Source organism: Micrasema longulum, unplaced genomic scaffold (genome assembly GCF_059751315.1).
Source record: "Micrasema longulum isolate JH-2025_06_02 unplaced genomic scaffold, ASM5975131v1 h1tg000501l, whole genome shotgun sequence".
Classification (NCBI taxonomy): domain Eukaryota; kingdom Metazoa; phylum Arthropoda; class Insecta; order Trichoptera; family Brachycentridae; genus Micrasema; species Micrasema longulum.
This window is the reverse complement of record NW_028277698.1, coordinates 753,721-780,128: the sequence shown is the minus strand read 5'-3', so window position 1 is coordinate 780,128 and position 26,408 is coordinate 753,721. Positions and strand designations below refer to the sequence as shown.

Genomic DNA, 26,408 nt, shown 5'->3' with positions numbered 1-26,408 from the left:
TGATGAAAGGGCGTGGCACTTGCGTTTATTTATTTTGTTTATTTGGTGTTAAAAATGTACAAATATTTTAAAATATGACTTTTTTATTAAAAACTTAAATATTATTATCATTATACCATATATAAATGATTAATATTTAATAAACAATGCACAATTGAAACATACATTTCATCAAAACACTAAGAATATCACGAAAACGATTGCGAAAAAATTTAAATTTTGGGAAGAACCAGAATACTACTTGTTGATAAGTATTCATGCAAAATCATCTACAACACGATCATTGAACCCCACACAAATTCCCGCAGCAGCTTATCAATTATTCAATTCAATTATTAATATTACCCTATCAATTCACGAAAATTTACAGAAATTAACCATACTAAAAAACAAAGCAAAATTGATGTTAAATTAATTAAAAATACCAACATATGAACCAAGAACATTATACAATACAACCATTTCCTTTAGAAAATTATTAATTTCAATAAAAACACAGAATTCCGGAAAAAAAATTGATCAAAGGCCAACCCGAATACGAGAGAAAAGTTAAGGAAAAAAAATTAATTCAAGCGTTTATTGAGAAATGTGTAGTCAAAGTGAAGAAAGAGCGTAATTTTAATTTATTTTAAATACCAATTTATTACCATCATAAAAAGGGGCGAAGCTTTTATTTATTTGACTTCATATTAAGAAGAAGGGGCGTACAAAATACATCTGTCATAATTTATTTCTTTGCCGAATTGTTTAATTTGCTTCCACTTAAAATTAAGTAAACTGAAAAACAATATTGCAAAAGAGAAATTAAAGAAAATTAAAAAAAAATAAATTTAAAAAATATTTGAATGACATGTGAAATACGTAAAAAAAACATTTTTGAACACTGTAGTCCTTTTTAGAACAGGTTTCCCTAGTGAGGGGGACTCCCAAATTACCTTTGTGTATAAATATTTTTTTATACGCCTCCACTCGTTTGCGAGTGATTTTTCAATAAATTTAATATGGATAAAATGTTTGAAAAATTAAAATTTGTGTCACTTTCCTTTGTACTCGTATTTAATTTTTGGGCTCATAATAAAATGGTGAATGTTACTCACACTGTGTAACATTCACCATTTTGCTCATATTTGAACATCTATATTCCTTCGATTCTTTCATGTGTTGATGTTTGTGAAGTTAAAGAGCTGAAACCTTTATTTATGCGGGAGAGATTCGTCTAATTGAATTACTTCACCTACACAATAGGCAACGCCTGAATTTTTTCGATTTCTATACTTCTTCGTGGACCTGGTGGATTTATCAGCAATATTATCTGTTTGTCCAAATTTTTGTAGACAAGGACTGGATTCGACTGGATTTAATTTTAATTTAACTCGAAGTATTGTTGATTTATTATGTCGACATACTGAACTACTTTTTAAAAAAAGTACGTTTCTATTTAATCACATGTGTGAAATGTTACGCCCTTTTTTATATTATGTCAGGTTATCTACATAGGTTAATAATACAATATATAATCATGATCGCCCCATTTAAAAGTTTTTAATCTTTTTTTATGTACTAAATGAACCAAACTTTTGTATTATACAACACCTAAGAATAAATTAACAGAGAAATTAAAATGGCGATTTACAACATAAATAATTCTCACTAAAGCTAAATTTAATTTTATTATTAATAACAATTTAATTGTTTTATGCAAAGAAATATACCCGTCTCTTCCTCAGGACACCACTTCAACCAACATGCAAAACCCACCTTCACCATAGTTGATGCATAAAAATATAAAACCAACAAACCATTTTTTTATACAGCCCATAATACGATGATCTATTGTACTGGTCAACCTATAACTATTGAATTCACGCCCTTCCGTTCATCCCCTCCCTCTTTTTAAAACTTTTTCTCCCACAAAGTAAAATATTTTCATAACCAAATCAGTGCAAAGGGTTGCTTATTAAAATGCATGGCATGTTGGTTTTATATATGGTGCGTTTTGCATGTTGGTTTAATTGGTGTCCGAAGAGACGGGTACATCCCAAAACCGGTAGACATAGAAAAGTCAGTGAGTGGATAAGTTTTTTTTTTCTGTTTTTTGTTTTCAGAATATTCTTCGTGTTTTGAACAAGAGGACGAAAGGCTGTTAGTGAAATATAATTTATCAAAAAGGCACAAATTGGAGGATCGTATCACAGTCACGTACGAAAGCTGATTGATAAGCACCCACATTGATAGATTGGGTTAATAGTTTCAAATATCCTTTGCCCTTGATAAATCTGTCCTTCGCATGAACAAATTAATAGCAAATATTGGATCATTACTCATTACAACGCGTCGTATTTCGTTGACAGACAGCTTGTGGCAGATTGGAAGAGAGATTAAAAAGAAGAAAGTCACTTAAATGTATATCAACGATAAAATAGTCGTAACTTCAAAAAATATCATTTCTAGAATAGCCTAAAAATCAAATTAACGTATTATTATTTTTTTTATTTTTTTTAGATAGCAGTAGGAATATTATTTTATTTTTTCAAGAATTAACGGTATTTATTTATTCAACTTTCTGTACATAATGTTATTTGTACATTGGCGGGCTTATTGGCAAATGGAAATTTCTTCCAACCAACCAATAAAATAAAAGTTTTAATTTTATAATTCAAGTTACAGAACATATTCAATAGAAAAAAAAGATTAAAAAGCTGAAAGTATATAAAAATAGAAATAAACGTATTTGTTTATAAATTACCTTAAATCAAAACTATTACTCAATGGGAAAAACGAAAAAAGAGGAAAGAGGAAAAGGGAAAGGAGGAGAGATTAAGGAAGAGAAAGGAGATGTATCTTCAGACGTGATTTAAACAGAGATAATGTAGTAACATCTTTGATGGTGGATGGGAGATGATTCCACAGTCGAGCCGCATGGACACTATATGAGTTAGAGAAGAAAGAGGAATTGTGTATGGGTATTAAGAGAGTGCCTTGAGAATGAGAACGAAGAGGTAAAACATGAACTGATAAGCGTTGAAATTTTTCATGCAGGTATATAGGAGCGTTAGGACTATGAAGTACATTGAACAGAAGTGAGAGGGAGTGATAGTCTCTCCGTTGTCTAATTTGGTACAAGTACCTTTTACATTACATACAAACATAAGTATATACAGTGAGTATATACAGTAACAACCTTTTGAATGCTTACTTATTTTGCTTTATTATTAAGTGTTTTTCTTTTCCAGCCTTTTTTTTATACCAATCAACAGGTCTATTGAAGCCTTAACAGATTGATCAACAATATTTTGAGTTTGTCCAAATTTTTGTAGACAAGCACCGAATTCAACTCCCTGGGGAGCTGTTAACATTAACATTTTACAACAGAGATGAAGAACATTTTTAAGATGGAAGAATTTAAGGAATATGGATGTTCAAATATGGGCAGAACGGTGAATGTTACACAGTGTGTAAAGTGGCCACTTAAACCAGCCAACGACAAGTTATAGGCCCTGTAGATGCCTAGACTTCTATATTACCTTCTTTAAAATGTTCTTCATCTCTGTTGTAATATGTTGCGGTTAACAGCTCCCCAAGGAGTTGAATCCAGTGCTTGTCTACAAAAATTTGAAAAAACTTAAAATATTGTTGATAAATCCACCCGGTCCATGAAGATGTATAGAAATTGAAAAAATGAACATTTCAGGCGTTGCCTAGTTTGTAGGTGAAATAATTCAATTAGATGAATCTCACTCGCATAAATAAAGGTTTCAGCTCTTTAACTTCAAAAACATCAACAGATGAAAGAATTGAAGGAATATAGATGTTCAAATATGGGCAGAATGGTGAATGTTACACAGTGTGTAAAGTGGCTACTTAAACCAGCCAATTACAGGTCATAAGCCCTGTAGATGCCTAGACTTCTTTATTACCTTCTTTAAAATGTTCTTCATCTCTGTTGTAATATGTTAATGTTAACAGATTGGCATTAATGAGTATATATTTTATAATAATATTTAATCTAAACCATCTTAAAATCAATTTAAATTTACAAAGGTATAACTATGGCATAATCTAAGCGGACATGGCAAGTGTATCATCGCGAGTCAGGATTGTCAACACCGCTTGCTTCTTAAATGCTTGCCTGTGCTGTAAAAACACATCGACAGTACCGTTTAATGAGAATTAAAAGCAATGCTTATGTGTACTCGTTTATTTTAATTTGTCTCCCTTGCTATTACATTTTTCAAATAAAATCTGGATTTTCATACGCAATATAATTTAAAAAGTGACACTGTTTGAGAATGGCGGCGTTTAAATAAAGTATATTATAATGTCATCAAGCGGTTATTTCACAAAATTAGAATAATATTTTTTTATAGATAATATTGAAGTTTTTAAATTATTTTTTTTCAATATACATACTCGTAGCTCTAATTCAGATTTTTTTGAGTTATGACTCTATTTTATCGAATAAAATTTATTCAAAAAGTTTTTATCATTTTTTTACATGTCAATTGTAAGTAAAATTTGTAGTTTAAATTAACAAAATTTTGAATATGTCAAAATGTTTTTAATCAAGGACTGGTTTCCATTGTCAATTATAAGGTTAAATCAAAACCTCTAAGAAACATTTATTTTTATTTAAACATATATCGTATACTCATATAATCGTCGTTATACTGATAAAACCAGCTAAATAATACAATTTGAGAAAACAATAAAAAAATGCAGAATTGTATGGTATATGATATTTTTCGAGCAATATTAACTGGTAAAGTCCTTTGAATTGTAAGTTAAGTTTCAAATATAGCATGTATAAAACCAACTTAAAGTACTTTTTTATGTTTTCTGGTGATTCCATTTACCAGATATGTTTTTTCGAAATCTCATATATTCAAACAATTTAAAGGAATCAAGATAGATAGTATCGGAAGAAACGGAAGATGGAATGAGGAAGACCGGAAAAGAATTTCGTCGGGTCAAACGTTCAAATGGATTTTTCTCAGTATACCGACGAAATAAGGGCGGGTTAGTAAGGAAGTTCAGGGTATTTTTTTTCATTTTTTTGATTATATACTGTATTATCAGAACTATGATTTTTTATAGTTTTGTTGTACTGAAATTACTCCGTATGTGAGGTCAGAGGTTCTCTTCTACTTATTCTCGGTCAGTTCTGCCGATTGGTCCGTTGATGGTAAGTAAACCGGATATCTTTCACAGCTCCCTTATTATTGGTTAATTCATATGAACTTGTGACGAAGTATTTTTGAAAAATATTTTGAGTTTGACCAATTTTTTGGTAGACAAGGACTAGATTATTAATATTTATGAAGAAAAAAACATATCAAAATTAAAAATAATGGTCAAGACATATGTGATAAACAATTTATAAATTAAATATATTTGCAATGTTATTATTAGAACACACATAACAATATGTATGATATGTGTGCCCTACTTTAAGATTTAAATAAATAAAAATATAAAACGATAATTTATTATTGAAAAGTAAGAGTAAAATATTTTAGTTTCTGGATTGAAGTCTTTGAATTGAGTCTTATTTCAGGTCTCCCGAACATTTTTGAAAAATACAAATGGTCCCTTCTGCCATCTGACTACCGAACTATCGCTATGAAAGAAATACGAAGATCTGTTAGTCTATGATGACTTAGTTTCGACTTAACTAAAAGGAAAAGCAAACCAAACCAACCATAGATAAAGATAGCACGATTTTTGCTCAGAGGAATCTCTCATTTATCGCACCGAGAGTGTTCAATATTTTGGAAGAGCGCATTAAGCTCTCGAAGACAAAAACCATTTTCAAGAAAGTAGTTAAGGACTGGATTTTCCTTAGTGGGAGGGATTTGTGTGGGGAAACTCATTGATGATTTTCCGAATGTTTGAGTTTACTGCTTACCATATTGATGTGCAATATATATGTATTTAAAAAAAAATATGTGTCTGTGTTAACTAATTGCTAGTCCCATCTCAACACAGGCTTTTTAGTCCCATAGCGTTGGGACTTATGTCTCAAATAATGTACAATAAACTTTTGTATATAAATAAATAAATAATAATAATAATATATATATTTTAGGAAACGTGGGAACCTTACCGCCAACTTATTTTCAAATGCCGTTGCTCATTGTTACTATATGTAATTACTTTTTAAGTGTACATTTTCAAAATGAAAAGTAAGTGTCCTATTTCACTTCTCATCTCCCTGGCTAAAATTACGTCATTCGGTCGGTCCGTTAAGACGCGAAGGACAAAACAAACCCACTTTCGCATTTATAACATCAGTATAGAAAGATAGATTGCGCCATTGCCATATAAAACATAGACATGCTTTGAGCCCTCCGTTTTTTTGCACCACAACAGGCCTTGAGGCCCATAACAGAGGTGATTTACAGCACAGTACACCCAGGTTTGAGAAAAACCACATTAAATTTTTGTGTTTTCACCGGGAATCGAACCCGGAACCTTCGGTGTGTGAATCAATCATCTTAAACACTACACTACGGAGGCTGCTGGGATATTTAGTTTATTATATCTGTAAATTTTGAGTGGTTTTACATTTAGATTGATCCGAACAAGAAAAAATAAACTGCGAGGCTCAAAAGGGCAAAATTTCACAGTGCCTGAGATCCTTATTAATCAACCGAGGCCCGAAGAGCGATACTAGACTGTTGCCTGCTAGTGTGTAAGTATTAATATGTCAATGGATTACGCATTATTAAACTAATGTTGATTTTTTTTTATCTAATTTTTGGACCGTGTTATTTTAAAACCGTGTAAAACGAGGTTCCAGTGAATTTCGAAACGGTTTGTCGCCTAATTAACCCAATTACAAGAGTCCTTTTGTAATTTTAGGTAGACGAATTTATATTATAATAATTAATTACTCTCCTAAACCCGGTTCTCGTGTGAAGCGGTTTTCCCTAATGAATTGTATCTTTTAGGTACTGCCAAGGAAACATACGTCAACTTAAATACAGGATCAAGCACAAGCGTCATAAAGCTACTTGTGTTATTTGATAACACATGCGTACACTCTGTGTACATATTCTTGATTAATCTTAATAAAACAATATTTATCTTATTAGGCGTTCTGCTTAGGTAAACATGGATATATATTTATATTTATATTTTTTTTAAACAATGCATATAATGTCAGAGACGCCCATTTTTTATTTACATTCAAATCACGCATGAAATGTCACTTCCTGAATATTTAAGTTTTTCATTTTTCCTCGCTCTTTCTTTCCCTATTTACACTCTCCTCTCTTCATAGTATAGTGTAGATATTTATTCAATTTTTTCTTCTTAAATTATTTTTTTTATCAATTTTCTGTTCCATAATGAAATTATTAATAAACCAACAATATGTTTCGATTCCATTGATTTTCTCAAATTGAACGGATTGGGTAGGTAGGAAGAAATTGCCTTAAGGCAAAATGCCCGCCCTTATACATATGTATGTAAAGTGTTAAAATAAATAAATATATATTCCGTATCAAACATAAATAAATATTATGTTTATGTTGTATTATAATAATACCTACTATATTTCTAAATATTAACCTTAATTTTTTCGTATTTTTAAAATTTTATGTTGTTCATGTACTCATGTTTTATATAATGTTTATGTTTGTAAAAGTTTTATGGGCGTGAAAAATTAATAAAATGGAATTAAAATAAAAAATATCGATTGTTATTTCCACTGTTACTTGCTTGTTCTGACGTTAACAAACAAATCATCACGCCATTTCTCCTTAGAGGTAGGCAGAGAGAATAGAACGCTATGTCATTGTCTTTGCATACAGACCTCGCTTTCTCTACCTTCATACATTGCCATGCACGCGATTCGATTTTTTTACAAGACCATCTTTAAGTATTTGTTAGATTCGGTCACGCCGTATCTTTCTCGGATTTTCTCGTTTTCTACATACATTAATATTCGCATAGTAAATCTTTTTAGCCGTTCTTTCGTTGTCTATTCGCTCTACATGTCCAAACCATCGTTGAACTTCATTCTTGATTTTTTCAATAATGCTTGTCTTACATGATGTACGAATCTCGATATTTGGGCACCTACATATCATATAGGTACATAGTTTTACCACACATTCATCCGAGAGATCGCAATTCACCATCATTATTTATTTAGTAGCTTATAGAATTTACAAAATACAATAAATGGTCATATGAACAAAATACAAAACACTAAAAATATAAACAAAATAAAAAATTAACGTATCAAAACGAGGACAATTTATAAAAAAATATTTTGTCTTTGTCCAAATTTTTGTAGACAAGGACTGGATTCAACTCCCTTGAGAGCTGTTATATTAACATGTATGTGAAATAATTCAATTGCACGAATCTCACCTGTATAAATAAAGGTTTCAGCTCTTTAACTTCACAAACATCAACAGATGAAAGAATTGAAAGGATATAAATATTCAAATATGGGCAGAATGGTGAATGTTTCACAGTGTGTAAAGTGGCCACTTAAACCAGCCAATGACAGGCTATAAGCCCTGTAGATGCCTAGACTTCGATATTACCTTCTCTAAAATGTTCTTCATCTCTGTTGTAATATGTCACTTTATACAATTTTTTAAAAAAATTGGCTCAGCACGTTTGCCTACCATGCAGGTCTCGGGTTTGATTACCGTTGACATAAAATCTGTGGCTTGGATCTTTAAGGGCCAATGTCGAAAATCGTAATATTATAGGAGAGTAATTATTTTTTTGTGCTGTCATAATGAGCTGTTTGACGTATTTAATAACAAATATTAATAAATAACATTATAACACATGTATGTGTGTGTGAAATAGTGAAGTATATAGTTTTTTAATTGACATCGACCCTTTGCAAATGGTGGCAAGAAAAATATGACATGATGAAATCTGATATTGGTTCTTTTAGATTCAACTCACAGAAATATTTATTTTAAAGGGTTTTTTTTATTTGTCTCTGTGCCAGGTGGATGAAAAATACAGGTGTTTATTTAAAAAAGAACCAAAACCTTAAATCAGTGCCATATCATCATTAAGAGCGGAAAGGTAATATGGAGAAAAAAAATTAATAAAAGACACTTTAGTAAAACAGAACTGAAATTGCCACTAAAGTGTAAAAACTGGAAAATATTCATTATTTTCCTAATTTCTTGAACTTTTCTTTTAACTCGGGTACACCTGGGTATAAGATTTATCGGTAAAAATAGCAATCGATACCTACCCTTAAAATTATATGGCAAAGTTTGGTCCCTAGAATAGAATTTGTCGTCTACAAGAAACCACCGCAGGCAGTGAATGATCTGAGATGCTGAATTTTGAATTTTTCGTTTTAAAGTCATTTTTGTTGTCAAACATGGAACGCAGATATTTTGCAGATGTCATCGACAACGTTTAAAATGGAGTCAAGCAGCGTATTTTATTTAGCGAAATGGTGAGAACTTTACAGAGACGGTTCAAAAATGTCGCATATCATCATTATGCTTCTTGAGCCGCTGTGGGGAACTCAATTAATAAATTTGAAACTGTTGGCTCCGCTCAGGATGATAAAACAGGTGGTCGTACTCATAAAAGTCGATCGCTTAAAAACATTGCGGCAGTTAGAGAAAGTTTACACGAACTTCCATCCTCCTCCATTCGTCATCGTTGTCAACAAATAAACTTCTCAAAAAACTCCTTGTAACAAATTTGGATTAAAGATCTGCACATGCACCCTTACAATATTCAAATAAGCTAACAAACCATGCGCAGCGCTGATTATTCCTCAATTGGGTAATGGAGCTTCAACGTTTCGATGGTGATTTTTCCAAAAAAATCATCTTCAGCGATGAGGCGCACTTCCAACTTGATAGATACGTCAATAAATAGAACTGTCAAATTTGGGGACCGTAAACCCACGAGTTATCCATCAACAGCCTCTGCACCCACCGCGTGTTATCGTGTGGTGTGTATTGTGGACTGGCGGAATCGTTGGCCCGTATTTTTTTGCGAATGCAACCGGCCATGCAGTTACCGTCAAGCGTTTTCGCGACATGTTAACTAACTTTTTGTGACCTGCATTGAATAAAATTGATGTTGATGACATTTGGTTTTAACAAGAGGGTGCAACCTGCCACACTGCAGCAGAAACAATGCAGTTATTGCAGACGAAATTTCCAGAATTAGTTATCTTGCGGCGGGGATAAATTAACTGGCCACGAAGATCGTCTGATCTGACAGCTCTGAACTTTTTTTTCAACGCTTCTCAGTTCATGGTTTTCCTGCTCGTTCTAATTCTCAATGCACCCTCTTAATAACCATCAACAAATCCTCTTTCTTCTCTTACTCATATAGTGTCCATGCGGCTCGACTGTGGAATCATCTCCTATCTACTATCAAATATATCGCATAGATTTATAAACTATTAAGCATGTTGTCCAGATGTTTATTGAAATGGTTTATGTAATAAATTTTTAATTTTTGCTAGTGTTTAATAATGTGCATTCTCCCACTTTCCTATATGTTTTATCCCCAACTCCGTTATATATTTTTATGAATAAAATAAATAAATAAATATATTACTACAGTATGTGTCACGTCTGAATTAACATATCCTCTCTCTTCCTTAATTTTTCCTCCTTTCATCTTTCCTCTTTATTTATTTTTCTCTTTGAGTAATAGTATTGATTTAAGGTAATTTATATACACATGAAGTTATTTCCATTTTGCATATCTTCAGCTTTTTTTTCATTTTTTTATTAAACATGTTTTGTAACTTAAATTACATAAAAAAATTAATTGGTTGGTTGGAAGAAATTGCCATTTAGCAATAAGCCCGTTAATGTACAAATTACTTTGTGTAAAAAAAATTAATGAAAATATGCATGAAAAAATTAAAGAAACGTATACAAATTTTAATCTCGACCAAACTTTAAATACCATCATGCCCAAACAAAATTACCAAAAATATTTCCTCGAACTCATTATTAGCAATGGTGAAAACTTATGCACAAATGTAAATTATCATCCCAACATAAAAAAAAAGTAAGCAGTTAGTACTACCAGCGAAAATTTGGTTCTCCCCGGTATCCACCACGAAAACAGTAATAAAATTGTCTCGTCAGGAAAACATAAAAGAAAATTATGATGCGTTGGGATTCACTCTCAGGAATGAGGAGATCACAAATTACATCCACATAATAGTAATTACGTGAAAAAATTCAAAATCACTACCAAGAAAGCTACTGAAAGTTATGTCCCACTAACATACGAGTAAATATCAAGGAAAAAAGAAAAACTTTGGATAAGTAAACAAATATTGACTATGGTTCGAGGAAATATAACTTCCATGACAAACTGAGTTGTGGAGCAATGCAATTGCCTTCCCGAGAAAGTAATTGGCGCACGCTCGGTTAATGAGTTCAAAAACCGCCTGGACGCACACATATATTTATAATGTTTTGTATTCATATTTTCTATTTTTCAAACACAGTGCATTAGATGCACATCATCATTTTAATAGCTGCTAGTGTAAAAAACTAAATTAATAATCAAAACAAACAAACTTTGAATTCAATTCAATTCTAAACTTAGCTGGAAAGATCAAATTATAGAAATATCCAAGCAAATACGGAAATCAGCATACATTTATAAAAGCCTAAGAAATAATTTGAATGCTCAACTTATGAGACAAATTTACTTTGCTTTTTGCCAAAGCAAACTATCATATTGCAATTTAGCTTGGGGAGGTTGCTCTCGTTCAATCCTTGAACCAGTAAAAATAGCACAAAAATGGATCATGAAGATCATTCTCAAAAAACCCTTGAGGTATTCAACGGAAGATCTATTCGCTGAGTTAAAGATATTGGATGTAAGACAATTGTTTGTAAGGTGCCTACTACTTAAATTTTATGATAAATTAAGTGAGGTCAAAAGAACCCAACAGAATATAAACACTCGTTCAGCAACACAAATTAACTGTATTGTCCTATTTGTATCAACCGCCTTTGGTAAAAAGCAGTACAATGTAATTGCTCCAAAAATATTTAATGATTTATGGCCAAATATAAAAGACTCAAATTGTAAAACAAATTTTAAAATTAAAATAACTGCACGTATAAATAGTGTAGCGAGAGATTTTTTTGAAAAATATATGTAAATCAATAAACGTAGTACTTTATACAATTGGTACACATATTATTTATACTTTTATGTATTTCATTGCTTTATATTTGTTTTATTATATATTATTTATATTTAAGTAACATGTATTCTTGGCACATATATATATACTTTATATTTGTATAATAATGATTTTTAATTTCTTACATTTGATTAGCTAGGCATTTATAATTAAGTAGTTTTAGTTTTTCTTTTTTATGTTATTGTTTTATTAGTATAGGACTACTTACGCTCTAAAGATAAAAAATCTCCATCTTAGAACAGGCTTTGCCATGTTAGATGGAGACTATCATAAACAGAGAACACTCCGTTTTTATTTTACATTAATTGGTTTTATATAGATTCCCTGTTATTAAGTATGTATATTATTTTTTTTGCAATAAATTTATAAATAAATAAATTCTTTCTGACAACACAAAGAATTAGTATTCCCTACAAAAACAGGTTGTCAAAATCGGCAAAACAGTTTGCAAACATTTTACGAATTTCTTGTATTGCTGCGATTTTCTATTACAATCTATATCTTTTAGTTTTTCATCTCTCATTATTTAATCCCTCTCATTTTCCCTTTGGCCTTTATTTCACCTTTATTGTGACTAGTTTTTTCAGCCATCTCATTTTTCATTTCAAATTTGCCTTCTATTTTTATGCTAATTAAACCCGAGAAAACCTTTTGATCTTTATTTGTCTTTTGTCAAAGGCAAAATTTTAATTTAAGATAAGACGGAGTTTTTTAAAATATAATTTTTCAAGATGATTTGAGATCTTATTTCGTTTATGTTATTTCCATTGAAAATATGTTTAACCCAGCATTTTTGAGAAAAATATGCAGGTGTTATATGTTTGGGATCCAAAAAGAAAGTTTTTCTCTGAAAGCTGTCAAAAGTATTTATAATTTCATAAGCAAATATTCAACTCACGAATTCATTTATTTTATTTCCTCAAACATGCTTTACTTTACATAAAATCAGAACATCTTTATGAATTTCCAAGGTCTTATAGAGGTAATTTCCTGCAACCACATGCATAATATTCGTAAAAATTTAGATCAGAAAAATTTAAATTTTAACTGAAAACAATTTATAATACGTAAAAATATAAATTAATTAGTTCTATAACTTTTATGTAAAATATAAAAACACTTTTTTGGTTCCATTTTCATTTGAAGTTTTTTTAACAACTGTTTCTTATTTTAAGGCCTTATTTTTTTCTGTAAATTTATTTTAAAAAAATGGGTTTTACAGATTTTAACATTTGAAGTTATAAGAAAAATAACAGGAATGTTTTTTTTTTTTTAATTTATAATCATTTTCAATGTAAATGTAATGACATTTTACAATTATTTGTTTTTAAATTTGTATTAACCACTTTAATTTTCAGTTACACGTCGACCGGTTTATAGGGGGTCAGAATGAATGTATGAATGCACAGAATTTTTCACCATCTCAAAGAATTACTATTACTATTATAAAATATTGGAAAAAAGAACGATGAGAGAAAAAAATATATTTAAAATAGCATATGAATCATAACGCTAATATAAATTAGTGAATGTGTAAACATTTGTCAATTAATCTGATATTAATAACTAAATCCATAAATTAAATACAGCATCAGTTAATAACTAAGTTTTCATTTCTTAACTACACAACCAAAAAAAAAATGTATGTTTTAAAAAGATACACCTGTTTCGAATTCGTGTATATTTTGATTCAAGTGTCAAACCATTATATCCTTTATGATTCCGGTGGCCCTTGTTCAGATTTCCTCAGTCCCAGACGTCATTTCCTTCTCGGTGGCAAGTCAAGAAAAAACAGTACTTCTCGTAACATCGTCATGAACAAGTCACAAAAAACCGCATCATCAAAATCGATCTAAGAAAACGTGTCGGAATCAATTAAAATAACGTGAAGTTCTAATAAAACAACCGCGAAAGGAAGAAAAACGTAAGTCTGTTCCCTTTCATCAAATTCCTGGGTGGATACATTTATTTAAACGTATATCGAAAACCAAACGAGCTTCAAGGGAAGTTTTGGGAAAAGACAGCCCTTGTATACAGTCCCAAGGCGTCGAAGGAAATCATAGGCATAGAAAATGGTTGGGAAAAACATTTTCGTTATACTTCCGGTAGGTTCACTTAAATAACGATCGTTCCAGAGTTAATGGGTCATGCTTATTATTTTCCTTTTGGCAAAGTTGAGCGGCAAATCTGTGAAATCGGGGACTGTTTTCTTGAGCGTAGCTTTCCGAGCTTTTTCTTCTGCCTTTTCGTTGCAAAAGATTCCGCAGTGTTCTACTATGATTTCAGGAGAATGCAGAATGCTGGCTACGAGGTCACCCAGATGCTTACGGATCATGGTGGATTCATGAGCTACCTGCATCGCTTCAAGCTCTCCGAGAACAGCTGCCCATGCGACGATGAAACTCTTCAAAATGTCCCTCACCTGTTGATGCATTGCTCCCTTTTCAGATTTCAAAGACAGCAGCTGGAGGCGCGATGCAGAAGCTTGGGTGAAGATCCATGCGACATCCCATCGGCGATAGGTAATAAAGAGCTCACACGAGAGGTAGTATCATACGTGGTCAATATAGTGCAGGCAATTGGTAAAATAAACCAAAGTAGGGAACAAAATGCCGAACACTCCTCTAGTGGAACGGAAGGCCCGTTGACTACTGCCAACAGGTCGGCTTCTCCTGCAAAGTTTTAAGTAGTTTCCTCTCCACAAGCAAATGCTGATTGGCCCACATTAGTATATCCCTCCTGATCCCAACAGTTTAGATTAATTTGAAAAAAAATAATTGCAGAAAAGTTCACTTTTGAAATATAAACAAACAAACAAACAAACCATCACGCCGTTTCCCCGTAAGGGTAGGCAGAGAGGATAGAACGCCACAACACTCTATCTTTGCATACAGATCTCGCTTCCTCTACATTCATACATCTTCTCATGCACGCGCGCCGATTATTCCGACTTTTGACATGTCCATCTTTAAGTATTTGTTGGATTTGGTCATGCCATGTCTTTCTCGGTCTTCCTCTATTTCTGCATCCATCAACATTCGCATTGTAAATATTCTTAGCCGTTCTCTCGCTGTCCATTCGTTCTACATGTCCAAACCAGCGCAGAGCTCCTTTCTTGATTTTGTCGATAATGCTTGTCTCAGCCTTACATAATGTACGGATCTCAACATTTGTGCATTTATCGTACATAGTTTTACCACACATTCGCCTGAGAGATCGCATTTCGACAGCATTCAGCTTACTTTCATCCCTGTTTTTACAAGTCCATACTTCGCTCCCATACATCAGGGATGGGACCAGGACTCCGTTGTGAACTGCCAATTTTGCCTCTTGTGACAACCATTTATTTGCCAAGGTCGATTTAAGTGCACCGTTCACTCTGTTCCCGGCACTCACCCTCCTTTCAATATCTTTCTCAGTCATTCCATCCCTAGTGAACATACTTCCCAGATACACAAATTCCTCTACTTGTTTTAGTATAACTCCATTCACAGTGATTTCACATTTAGTCATACTTTCATTTCTTTCAAAAACCATCACATTCGATTTATCGACATTCATCAGCAAATCGCTTCTCTTGCATACATCGTAGACCTTTGTTACCAAGAATTGCAGTTCCTCTTTGTTATTAGCAAGGAGTACAGCATCGTCAGCATACAAAAGACAATTGACTTTTAAATCACCCATTTTTGCTCCCATTCTTAAGTCTTTCAGTTCTTTCATGCAGTTATCGATATACACGTTGAACAGCCATGGTGACATAACACATCCCTGCTTCACTCCTTTATGAATGTCAAACCACGATGTGTATGATCCATTTACCCTAACACACGCTGTGCTGTCTTTATACAGAGAAGCAATAGCACGTGTTAGATTTCCGCTTACTCCGTACTCCGATAACACCTTCCATAATTTTTCTCTGTCAACTCTATCAAACGCTTTTTGCAGATCGACAAATGCGCAGAAAAGCTTTTGGTTTTTAGCAAGAAATTTTTCTGTCATGTTTCGTAAAGCAAATATTTGATCCATACATCCTCTTCCATTCATAAAACCGCTCTGAATATCCCACACTCTATCCTTTGTAACTTTTCTTACTCTATCAATCAGTATTCTTCCATACATTTTGCCAACAGCGCTCAAAAGGCTGATTGCTCTATAATTTCCGCATTCTACTCTTGAACCTTTTCCCTTGTATAGAGGCATAACAACAGCCCTTCTCCAGTCTGGAGGAGTGTATTCCTCCTCTAAACATCGGTTGAAAAGTTTGTGAAGCCATACAAAAATTATTTCACCGCCCGCCTTTATAAATTCTGTAGCAACATTATCAAAACCTTGCGCTTTTCCATTCTTCATATATTTGGCAGCAATTCTTATTTCTTCCATTCTTATCTCTGTCGTACCATCATATGCATTTAAACTTACCTGAGGAGGTGCTGCAGTGCTTATATTTCCTGTATGTGTTTCATACACCTCCTCAAAGTATTCCTTCCATCTTGTTTTTATTCCACTATCATTTGTCACCATTTTCCCATCTTTTCCTTTTATAGCTGTCATACATCCACTTTCATTACTGTTTCGGGAATTTTTCACCGCTTTCCAGAATATCTTTATATTTTCTTGGAAGTTCTCGGTCATTTTGATTCCCTCTTTTTTTTTCAACAATTTTTTTCGTTCACACACACCTTGTTTCACTCTCTTCTTACATTCATTATATATGCTTTTTAATTCTGTATACCTATTACCAATCGCTTTATTCACTGTCAGCAGATTTAACCATGCTTCCTTCTTTTCTTGCACTAGTTTTTTTATTCCATCGTCCCACCAAGCATCACCTTTCTTTCTTCCTTGTTTCGTTATACCGCATATTTCCATAGCAGATTCACACATACCATTTTTCAAACATTCCCACATTGCATCAATACTCATATTTTCCACATATTCATCAATCAGTTTAACGATTTACGTTTAAAGATTTACGGCCCTTTCAAATTTATCTTTTATGCAATCATTTTGGAGTTTTTCAACTTTGACTCTAGAAGGCGCCTGCATTTTGCGGGTCTTGGACCGCCATCCTTGAAACAAGATTACCCTTGATACCACCAAGAAGTGATCTGTTTCCATTTCGGCTCCTCTGTACACCCGCGTATCAACTGTTACAGGCCTCAATCTAGAGTCAATGACTACATAGTCGATAATAGATCTTTCATTGCCTCTTTCCCACGTATACTGGTGGATTTCCTTATGATCAAAGAACGTATTTGACACAAAAAGATTCCATTCCAGGCATACTTCTAGCAGTCTTCTTCCATTATCATTCTGTTTTCTATCCCCGAACATGCCTAGGGCTGACTCCATCCCGTCTCTTCGAGTTCCCACCCACCCATTCAAATCTCCCGCAAGTATTACTCTCTCACTATCTTTTTTTCCATTCATTACATTCATCACACTTGTCCAAAACTTATCCTTCTCAGATTCGCAGTCGGAATTCACAGGAGCATATCCTATTATCAAAATAATACTCGTCAATCCAATCTTGAATCTGACAAACATAAGTCTAGAACTTATAAGGACATACTCTTTCATACACTCTATCATTCTGGGCGATAGAAACGCGGCAACACCCTGGCAGGCTCTGTCTGTATCTGGGACACCTGACCAAAGAACCAGGGCGTCACCGTGTTCCATCGAACCGCTTCCTTTTTTCCAACTTTCCGTTATACATAATATATCTAAACATTTATTCCTCATCACATCACACAATTCGTTCATTTTTTCACCCATGCGTCCCCTTATATTCCATGTCGCAATTCTGCATTCTTGCGTTTTCCTCCTCTGTGCGCCCCCACGGAAGGAGCGACCTGACGGGTTGCGAGCCTCATCGAAGTTTGTCAAAGGCATCCTCCCGTTCTACCTGCTTACTTAATATTAATTACGCTACCCTTCATCTCTACTACTACTTAAATACTTAATTTTACACAAGACCTATAATGAATTGATAAATAATAAAGCAACTTCCATATAAAAAAATATAAAAATAAAATAAAAAAGGTGTCGAAGGAGTAGCAAATGCACCTCTTTAATTTAAATATATTTTTACGTACTTAAGAACAATAGATAAATAAAAATTTTGTTTATCTTCTGATACTAAAGATATTTCACTATAAAAGTTGATTGGCGCAGAGCCAATTTCACCCTAACACAATTCAATTCAATTCAATTCAATTTATTTATTTTAAATATAACATATACATTACAAAAATATATTCAATACGTACATATTATAAAAAAGGAAAAAAAATACACGAAAGAGACTCATGTCAAAGGAGTCGAAGAATCCTGCTCCGGAAAACCCCTTCGGATACATGGAACAGATCAATATCCAGAGCGATGTTGTTCAACATAGCGGTAGCTCTTCCAACAGGCATAACCATAGGCAGGTTGGTCCTGAATATCGGAATATGAAACAATCTATGCTGACGCTGTCTTAGGTAATTATCAGGAACATACAAACCAATGCTCATCATAATTTCAGAATTATCGATCATACCGCGCAACAATCGATAAAAATGTGTGGTCAAATACACATTCCTTCTAGTCTCTAAACTGTTGTAGCCAAGCATACCCTGGAGAAACTCGGTCGGGTAGAGCCAAGGATAATACCCGCACTCTCTCATGTAGAGATATCTCAGAAACTTCTTTTGGATTTTCTCTATCATAAGAGAGTACTTCAGTTCATGTGGCCCCCAAATCATCGAGCCACTCTCGAGTCTACTTCGCACCAAGGAGTTGTAAAGAGTTCTCAGTACGCGGGTATTTTCGAAAACCCTGGCAGTACGCAGAACAAATCCTAACATCTTCAATGCATCACCACTGATTGTCTCTATGTAAGAAACATATTTTTAATGTTCATTAAAAAATAGCCTCTGAAATCATTAATTTATTATTTATGGCTGTACATTTTATTACACAATGCGTGGAGTCTACAATTGATCACCCTAAAATTTAAGCAAACAATTGAGTTCTGTTTAAAAAAATATTCAGGACACAAAATTTAAACGGTCCCCATCTCCGCGGGCCGGATAAAAATCTCCCAGACCGGATATAAAAGCTCCCGGGACGGATATAAAAGCATCGCGGGCCGGAAACAAAGACGCCGCGGGCCGGATCTGACCCGATCACTTCATAATATTACGTTTTCGGAATTGTAATACCGTGAAATCATGTCTTTCTTGTAGCGAAAATCGAATCATTTTCAACGTGGCTTATATTAAATAATAATTTTGTTTTCCAGGGTGATAGTTTAAGAACACGCTGCTTTCATACTTTAAATTTTTTTTAATAATTCGAATAATTGTAATGTGAAAAAATATTGTTAATTTATGCATTTACTCAATTAGGCAAGACATACACATTTACTAAATAAGACATACACAAATAGACACGTTATTGGCTTACCTACCACATCTCATTTTTTTATTTAGCAAATATTGGGTTGCCCTCAACAATTCAAAATCTTTCATTTATTTGCTGTTTCTTTAGACAGCAAGCAAAATCACAATACACATGAAAACATTCGTGTAAGAAACATTTTTTCATTTCATTGAGTCGTTGTGTCGCGGCGGCAATAAAATATATGTTAAGAAATATTGTAAAAATTGATAAAACAGTGTACCTTTTGATGACTTAATTTTTCAACGTATTTTTTATTCATTATTATAAAAAAATATAAATTAAATCGTGAGTATACCGGCAAAAAACGTTAACTCGAAAATATGTGAATTCGACTTTATATTTTGCATTTAATGATGCAGTTTTGTAAAAATTTTAACGCTCTACAACCTGGCAAAATAAAGTCATATTAAATTTCATATATCTGTAGTTTTCAAAATAAAATTAAGGTTAAGTCGTATACCCGGTATTTTATTCAGGCTTAAAGCTTTAAATAACTTAATATAAAATTAAGAAACGGAAAAATTAAAATCATTTTCTTAAATGAGCACTTAACATCTTACTATATGTAAATAAGATATAGAAGAGTAAAATTGGAACAAAACTTAAATGCTTGATTTCTCAAAACAGAGATTTGAGAGTTAAAGCTTTTTGCCAGTATACTAACGAAATATTAATATTATTATTATTATTTTTACATTAAAAGAAAAAATATGTAAAAATATTTTGTTGAAAATTTTTTTCAAATAAATTTAATATTTAGCAGTAAAAAATACTTTAAAAAATCACTCCACAGATTCTGATATTTCCGGCGCAACGACGATATATTAGATCGAGGGATAGAGCGGGATGGTAAGATAAGTTTTTATAGTAATATTTACTGTGTAACCTGCCAAATTCCTTTTTTAATTCCTTAAGGAACTAATGTTTAACTCACCCATGTCATCTATCAGCGGCGCCATCCTCAGGGTTACTCCAACTAGGAGTAAGCAGAGAAAAAGAAGTAGGCACGCTGTCACCATGATCGTCCATCTCGCTCTTCTGGGCAATTCATCGGGATCCAACACCTAAAATAAAATTATATTTAATATTTTTATGTTTCTTGTCACAGTTATATAAATAAGCAAACCAAGCACTGTAATTGTTAATAAAAATATATTAATCAAAGCTAGACTGGCAGTGTACATGGAGGTTCTTGTCCCAACACTTATGAACTAGTAGAGAAAGGATGAAAGCAACATTAAATGCCATTTGACAAATGTGCGGGAAATCGATTTATGACAGGGTTACGAATGATGAAATCAGGCGAGAGTGTAAATCTAAGAACATTATAATCGACAAGATTAAAAAGGGTCACTTTGATGGTATTTTTTCATGTGGAACGAAAACATGATTGATGGGTGAATGGTTAAACAAATATGTGTGACAAGAGGAATATAAGACGGAAATGAACAAGAAAGACGTGATATGAGCAGATACACCAAAATCTCAAATTTGATCATGTCAAAAGCAGATATAACTAAAAGGCATGAACGACAATATGTATAAATGTGTAAGAAGCTTGAAATGTACTTCAGTATGGGTTTATATCGAGTCACAGTCCATCTTCTTTACTTTTCTCATCGATGAAATTGCGCGATAGTAGTAATTGTATATAATTGACAATAAATAATAAAAACTGTAATGTACTGAAACATCCAGAAAAGGGGTAACAAAATAACATGTACAGATTCCTTAATAAACGAAGTGTTCAATGCGAGATTATCTCACATAATAATAGACAAGAAATTTGACGTCAGATTTTGAAATTTTCTACAAGAATCAAATGATTAGGAAAATCTCATTGTATCATTGTATTTCTTATGCAGATTAGAGAGGAATATTTTTCTTTGGTGAAAATGAATGAAATAAACAAAAAAACAGTAAAAAACAAAATATTAATGAAAGAAGGTAAAAATTATACTCATAATTCTTTATGTGGCACCCATTGAAAACACTGTGTTAATTTGTAATTTTTCTAATTAAAAATTAATCAAGCGAAAGTAGAAAGGATATCATTGTAACATATCATCCTTCATTTTAGTACATAATAATTGGGTTTTTGTCACGTAATGGGAAACGTTTAAAAATTAAATTTTTAATGCAAAATATTTTTTCTGAATTAAACAATAAATTTTTTTTTAGAAAATTCTAAAACGATAAACATAAACGATCATACATAACACCTTTTAATTTCAAAGCAACGAATTATTTTATTAAACCCCCTAGAGACTTTAATTCAAACATGTTGCCATATCCATTATATGAGTCAATTTAGATCCAATTAGTTTTTATGTAAATTAAATCTACCCGCACATCTAATGAGATATTCTCTTAGAGTATATACTATACTCTAAGGATATTCTGCACATTATATTGATTATAATATTTTTATCCAATTAGCGCCCTCTATGTAAAAATTTAAATTTTCACAACTCTACGACCATCATTCCTTAAACTATCCTACGAAAAAAGGAAATCAGTTTTGACGGATAAAAGTGGAAAATTATTTTACTTATCTGCCAAATTAATATTTTAACTGCGTAGAAGTTTCATTTCTCACTTAAAAATTGATTTCGCGTTATTTGATATTAAATGCGCAACGTTGCAAATAATCTACCCTTATGAAGAAAATGTTTGGAAAAATGGTTTGCGTCTTGGGTGTGCTTTGGGGAAAATAGGACTACATGTATTATCTTCACTCACAGATGCCGCTAAGCTGTTGGTGTCAGAATAACACTTTTTTTACAAATATTCGTAAATTTAATTATTATATTAATATGAGTGAATCTAAAAATTATTATTTTTGTTTAATATTTTAAAATAATTAAAAGACAGAGATATTCGTTTTTACAGATGCAAATTTAGAAATGTAATAAATATCGTATTTGTTTTTCTCTGTATTACTCTGTACTCATAAACAAACAAAAGCAGCTATTTACAAAAATCATATTTTGATACATGACACTATTTAGTTTTATTGACTTACGGCTAATTTTACTTAAACTGCAAAATGATCCGGAGTAACACACTTTGTCTATTGTTTCTAAGCATAAAACCAATATGTCATATCTACACTGTGTTTTTGCTTATGAAACTCTAAATACCGAGTAAGATTAGAACAACAACAGTTTTTTTGAAAACTTAAAAAAAAAACTATTTTAGTGCTTATTGCTTTGTAGCAAATGGTTCGAAATTTCTTAAAGATTATTTTCAAATCTATATCTTTTGGCTTATGAGGGTTGTTAACTGTTGATATTCCTATTAAATAATATATCCGGTACTGTTATTTTTTTCACGGAAAATTATTTTATAGGTGCTATCAGCAACAGACATATTATTTTTGCGAAGGTTGTATTTTTTTTAATAAATGAAATCTATCAACAATATTGTGAATTTGATCAAATTTTTGTGGACAAGGACTGAATTTCACCAAGAATTCGACCATTATATTTGTAGAACACCACTTCTGTCTACGTGAATTCTTTGCTTTCTTCATATTCGCGTATTTTACGCATCAATCTATTATGTATTAACATAAGTCGTGTCCATTTTTTTAAAAATTAAAAAATGAGCACCAAAAGTAAAACAAAATGGTAAAGGCTATTCGAAAAAAAAAATCTTATCTACAAGATATTGTGTTTGCTTTTGCGTTACTTTTATTTGATTACAAGCCTTCAAAATAGAATATCAAGTAGACGTAAGTGAGCATTTTCGACACCTCCTTCTGTTCCCATTCAATCGAGGGAATAAAAGTGCCAAATCTGCTAGCGATATTTGCGAAATGTAAGGTGAAGATGCTATGAATTATTGACTAATTTGTTGTAAAATAATGAAGAAGAATGCATCATTGACTAAATTAATAATACTGTAACGTAAAAGCAAACACAATATCTTGTAGAGAACAACATTATAACGTTTACCATTTTCGTTTATACTTTAGGAGCTCGTTTAATTTGGAAAAAAAACAGACACAATTTATGATAACACCAAATACATTTTGGTTGCTGGAGTTAAAAGAGACATGTTTTTATCGGTCCTTGACTTCTTTAAAGATATGTTGTGGTACCATTATTGCCATTATTTTACGGAATTAATTGTGCCACGTCTTCCTCTGTATCGTCGGACTCCCGTCCAGGGAATCGACAGAGATAGACCTGTCTTCTTAGACTTCGCTATGTTTTTTCTCGGCCTTCATATTAAAAGGGATGTAATACCTTGACCCTCTCGTCCAGTGAATCGACGATGATAGTCCTGTGGTGCTTGCGTCTCCTGCGTTTGCGTCTCGTGCGCGTGCGTGCGCGTTCCCTCTCCAGGACAACGACGCACTCCTCTCCTCCTCCCAGGGACACCACAGAACCCAGCATGTCGGCGCGCCTGAAATCACCAAAAAATTTATGTAACTGCTACGTGTTATGCCGTCTTCCTCATACCTGTTATGGTTATCTAGTCATTTTGTGTTAACTATTACGGTTTTCTTGTTATGGTTCAACTGTCATGATTATACTGTCATTATTTGACTGTCATGTTTAAACTGTCATGTTTAAACTGCCATGTTTAAACTGTCATGTTTAAACTGTCATGGTTTTACTGTCATCATTTAATTGTCATGGATTAAGTGTCATAATTTAACAGTCATGGTTTTGGTCAATAAACTATCATGGTTTAATTGTCGTAATTTAACTACAATAGTAATGCTGTCATGGATTTACAACTGTCATGTTTTAACTGTCACGATAATACTATTATGGTTTGATTGTCATAATTATTGTTGGCTAAACATTGTCGGCTATACTGTCATTGTCGGTTAACTGTCATATTTTTACATATTGTCATCATTAAATGTAATAGTTTAACCGTCATAATTTAACTACCATAGTTATACTGTCGTGGATTTATAACTGTCCTGGTTTAACTATCGTGAATGAACTGTTATGGTAATGGTAATAATAATATCATGGTTTAACTGGTATGATTAAACTGTCATGGTTTGACTGTCATGATTAAACTGTCTTGATTATACTATTATGGTTTAACTGTTATGATTTAACTATAACAGTTATACTGTCATTGTCGGTAAATTGTTATATTTTAACAAATTTTTATAATTAAATGCAAAGGTTTAACCGTCATAATTTTATAACCATATTTATACTGTCATGGATTTAAAACTATCGTGGATCCATTTTGTTGGTTATATTATAATAATTATACTGTAGAGTTTTAATTTTGCCTTTAAAGTTATACTGCCGTGGTTTAACTGTTATACTTTCCTTGGAATCATAATTTTGTCATAGTTTTAATGCCTATATTATTTTGTCATCATTATACACTCATGACTACACTGTTATTATTTTAGTACCTTGGTTAAACTGTCACGGTTTAACTTTCATGGTTTTATGGTCGTGCTTACACAATCATGGTTTGACTGTTAAATGGTTTATCTATTATAGTTTTACTGTCATGGTTACACTGCCATGGTTTAACGGTTATGGTCTTTCTGTCATAGTTATGCGATCACAGTTTTCCTTGTTCAGCTATCACGTCTTAGATGCTTTAAGTGCCAGTTAGAATATACTTTACATAATACATTATGTAAAGTACAATTATTATTACGTATATTTATGATATTATAGACCAATCTTTACATTTTCATATTTACATGTTTTAATTTTTTCATAACTTTGTTAAATATATGATTGTTGCTTATTTCTAAATATGTCAGTTTAATCCAGGTTTCTGTTCATGTGCAAGAATTTAACTTGAATTATTTTATATTTTATCATCATTCCATGGCAACTCACTAGTTGGATCACATGGTGTCCACAAAGAGCCTCCCGTGCGTCCTTCCAAGTCAGTTTCGCGTCCCGTATTTCTGGCATAAACTGCAAACGAACAGTCAGCAGCGGACGTCCAGGACGTCGAGAACCTAATACCTTGTAAAGTAGGCAAGCTTGGTTAAGGCTGACGGGAGGCATCCGTGTTATAAGGCCCAGCCAATTGTATCGCCTCCGCTGATGGCGGTTGGAGTTGCTGGAGTTTGCTGGGTCCGTTCTCTAATTACTTCATTCCTTACAAAGTCAAACCACCACACACCCGAGATTCTTCTGAGACACCTATTCTCAAAACTCAGAGTTTTGCTGTTTTGGGCCCTAATAAGGTGGAAAATAGGTGTTATGCACGCGTTATATGGGCAGCATTTGGTTTTTATGGAGTAAATACTTTTATATTCGTATCAAAGTCTTCAGTATCAAAGATGACCAAAAGATCCAATATCAATGTTCGAGAAAATTTCGAAAATCATTAATAGCACTTTTTAAATTTAATTTTTACAATAAAAAAATATTTGATAATATTTGATGCCATTGACACTTTGAACAATTCACCTAACATACCAAAAACGCTATTTTTATTAAGTATACAATATGCAGTTGGCCGCTTTTGATATTATTTTTAGCGTTTGACCATCTTTGATACGGGGGGCATCATTTTATAATGTAATTTAAAATAGCAATAGATAAATGAATATTCGTAACTAACTAAATGCTTAATAACTAAGACAGCTTTCCCACCACACACAGCACACCGCTTCTGGGGTCTTATGTTCAATTTTTTGACGGTGTCCACATGCAAGGAAAAAATGCTCGTTGGCGTGCGAGGAAAGCTTCCCGAAGAAGCTATCTGTAATCTTAAAGCCTTGCATATTTGTGCAGAAAAGAGGAAAGCA

At 32.6% G+C, this 26,408-nt stretch overlaps 1 protein-coding gene across 1 annotated transcript in view; it reads right to left on the bottom strand.

Annotated features, from left to right (window-relative positions):
* Positions 1 to 26,408, bottom strand: part of LOC148281050 (uncharacterized) — a 257,044-nt gene that overhangs the window by 60,978 nt on the left and 169,658 nt on the right. The window contains exons 4-5 of the mRNA XM_088227376.1: positions 23,899 to 24,058; positions 20,580 to 20,709 (exon numbers count right to left, since the gene is read on the bottom strand). Coding sequence (XP_088083502.1) covers positions 20,580 to 20,709; positions 23,899 to 24,058 — 290 coding nt within the window. The remainder of the gene's footprint in view (positions 1 to 20,579; positions 20,710 to 23,898; positions 24,059 to 26,408) is intronic.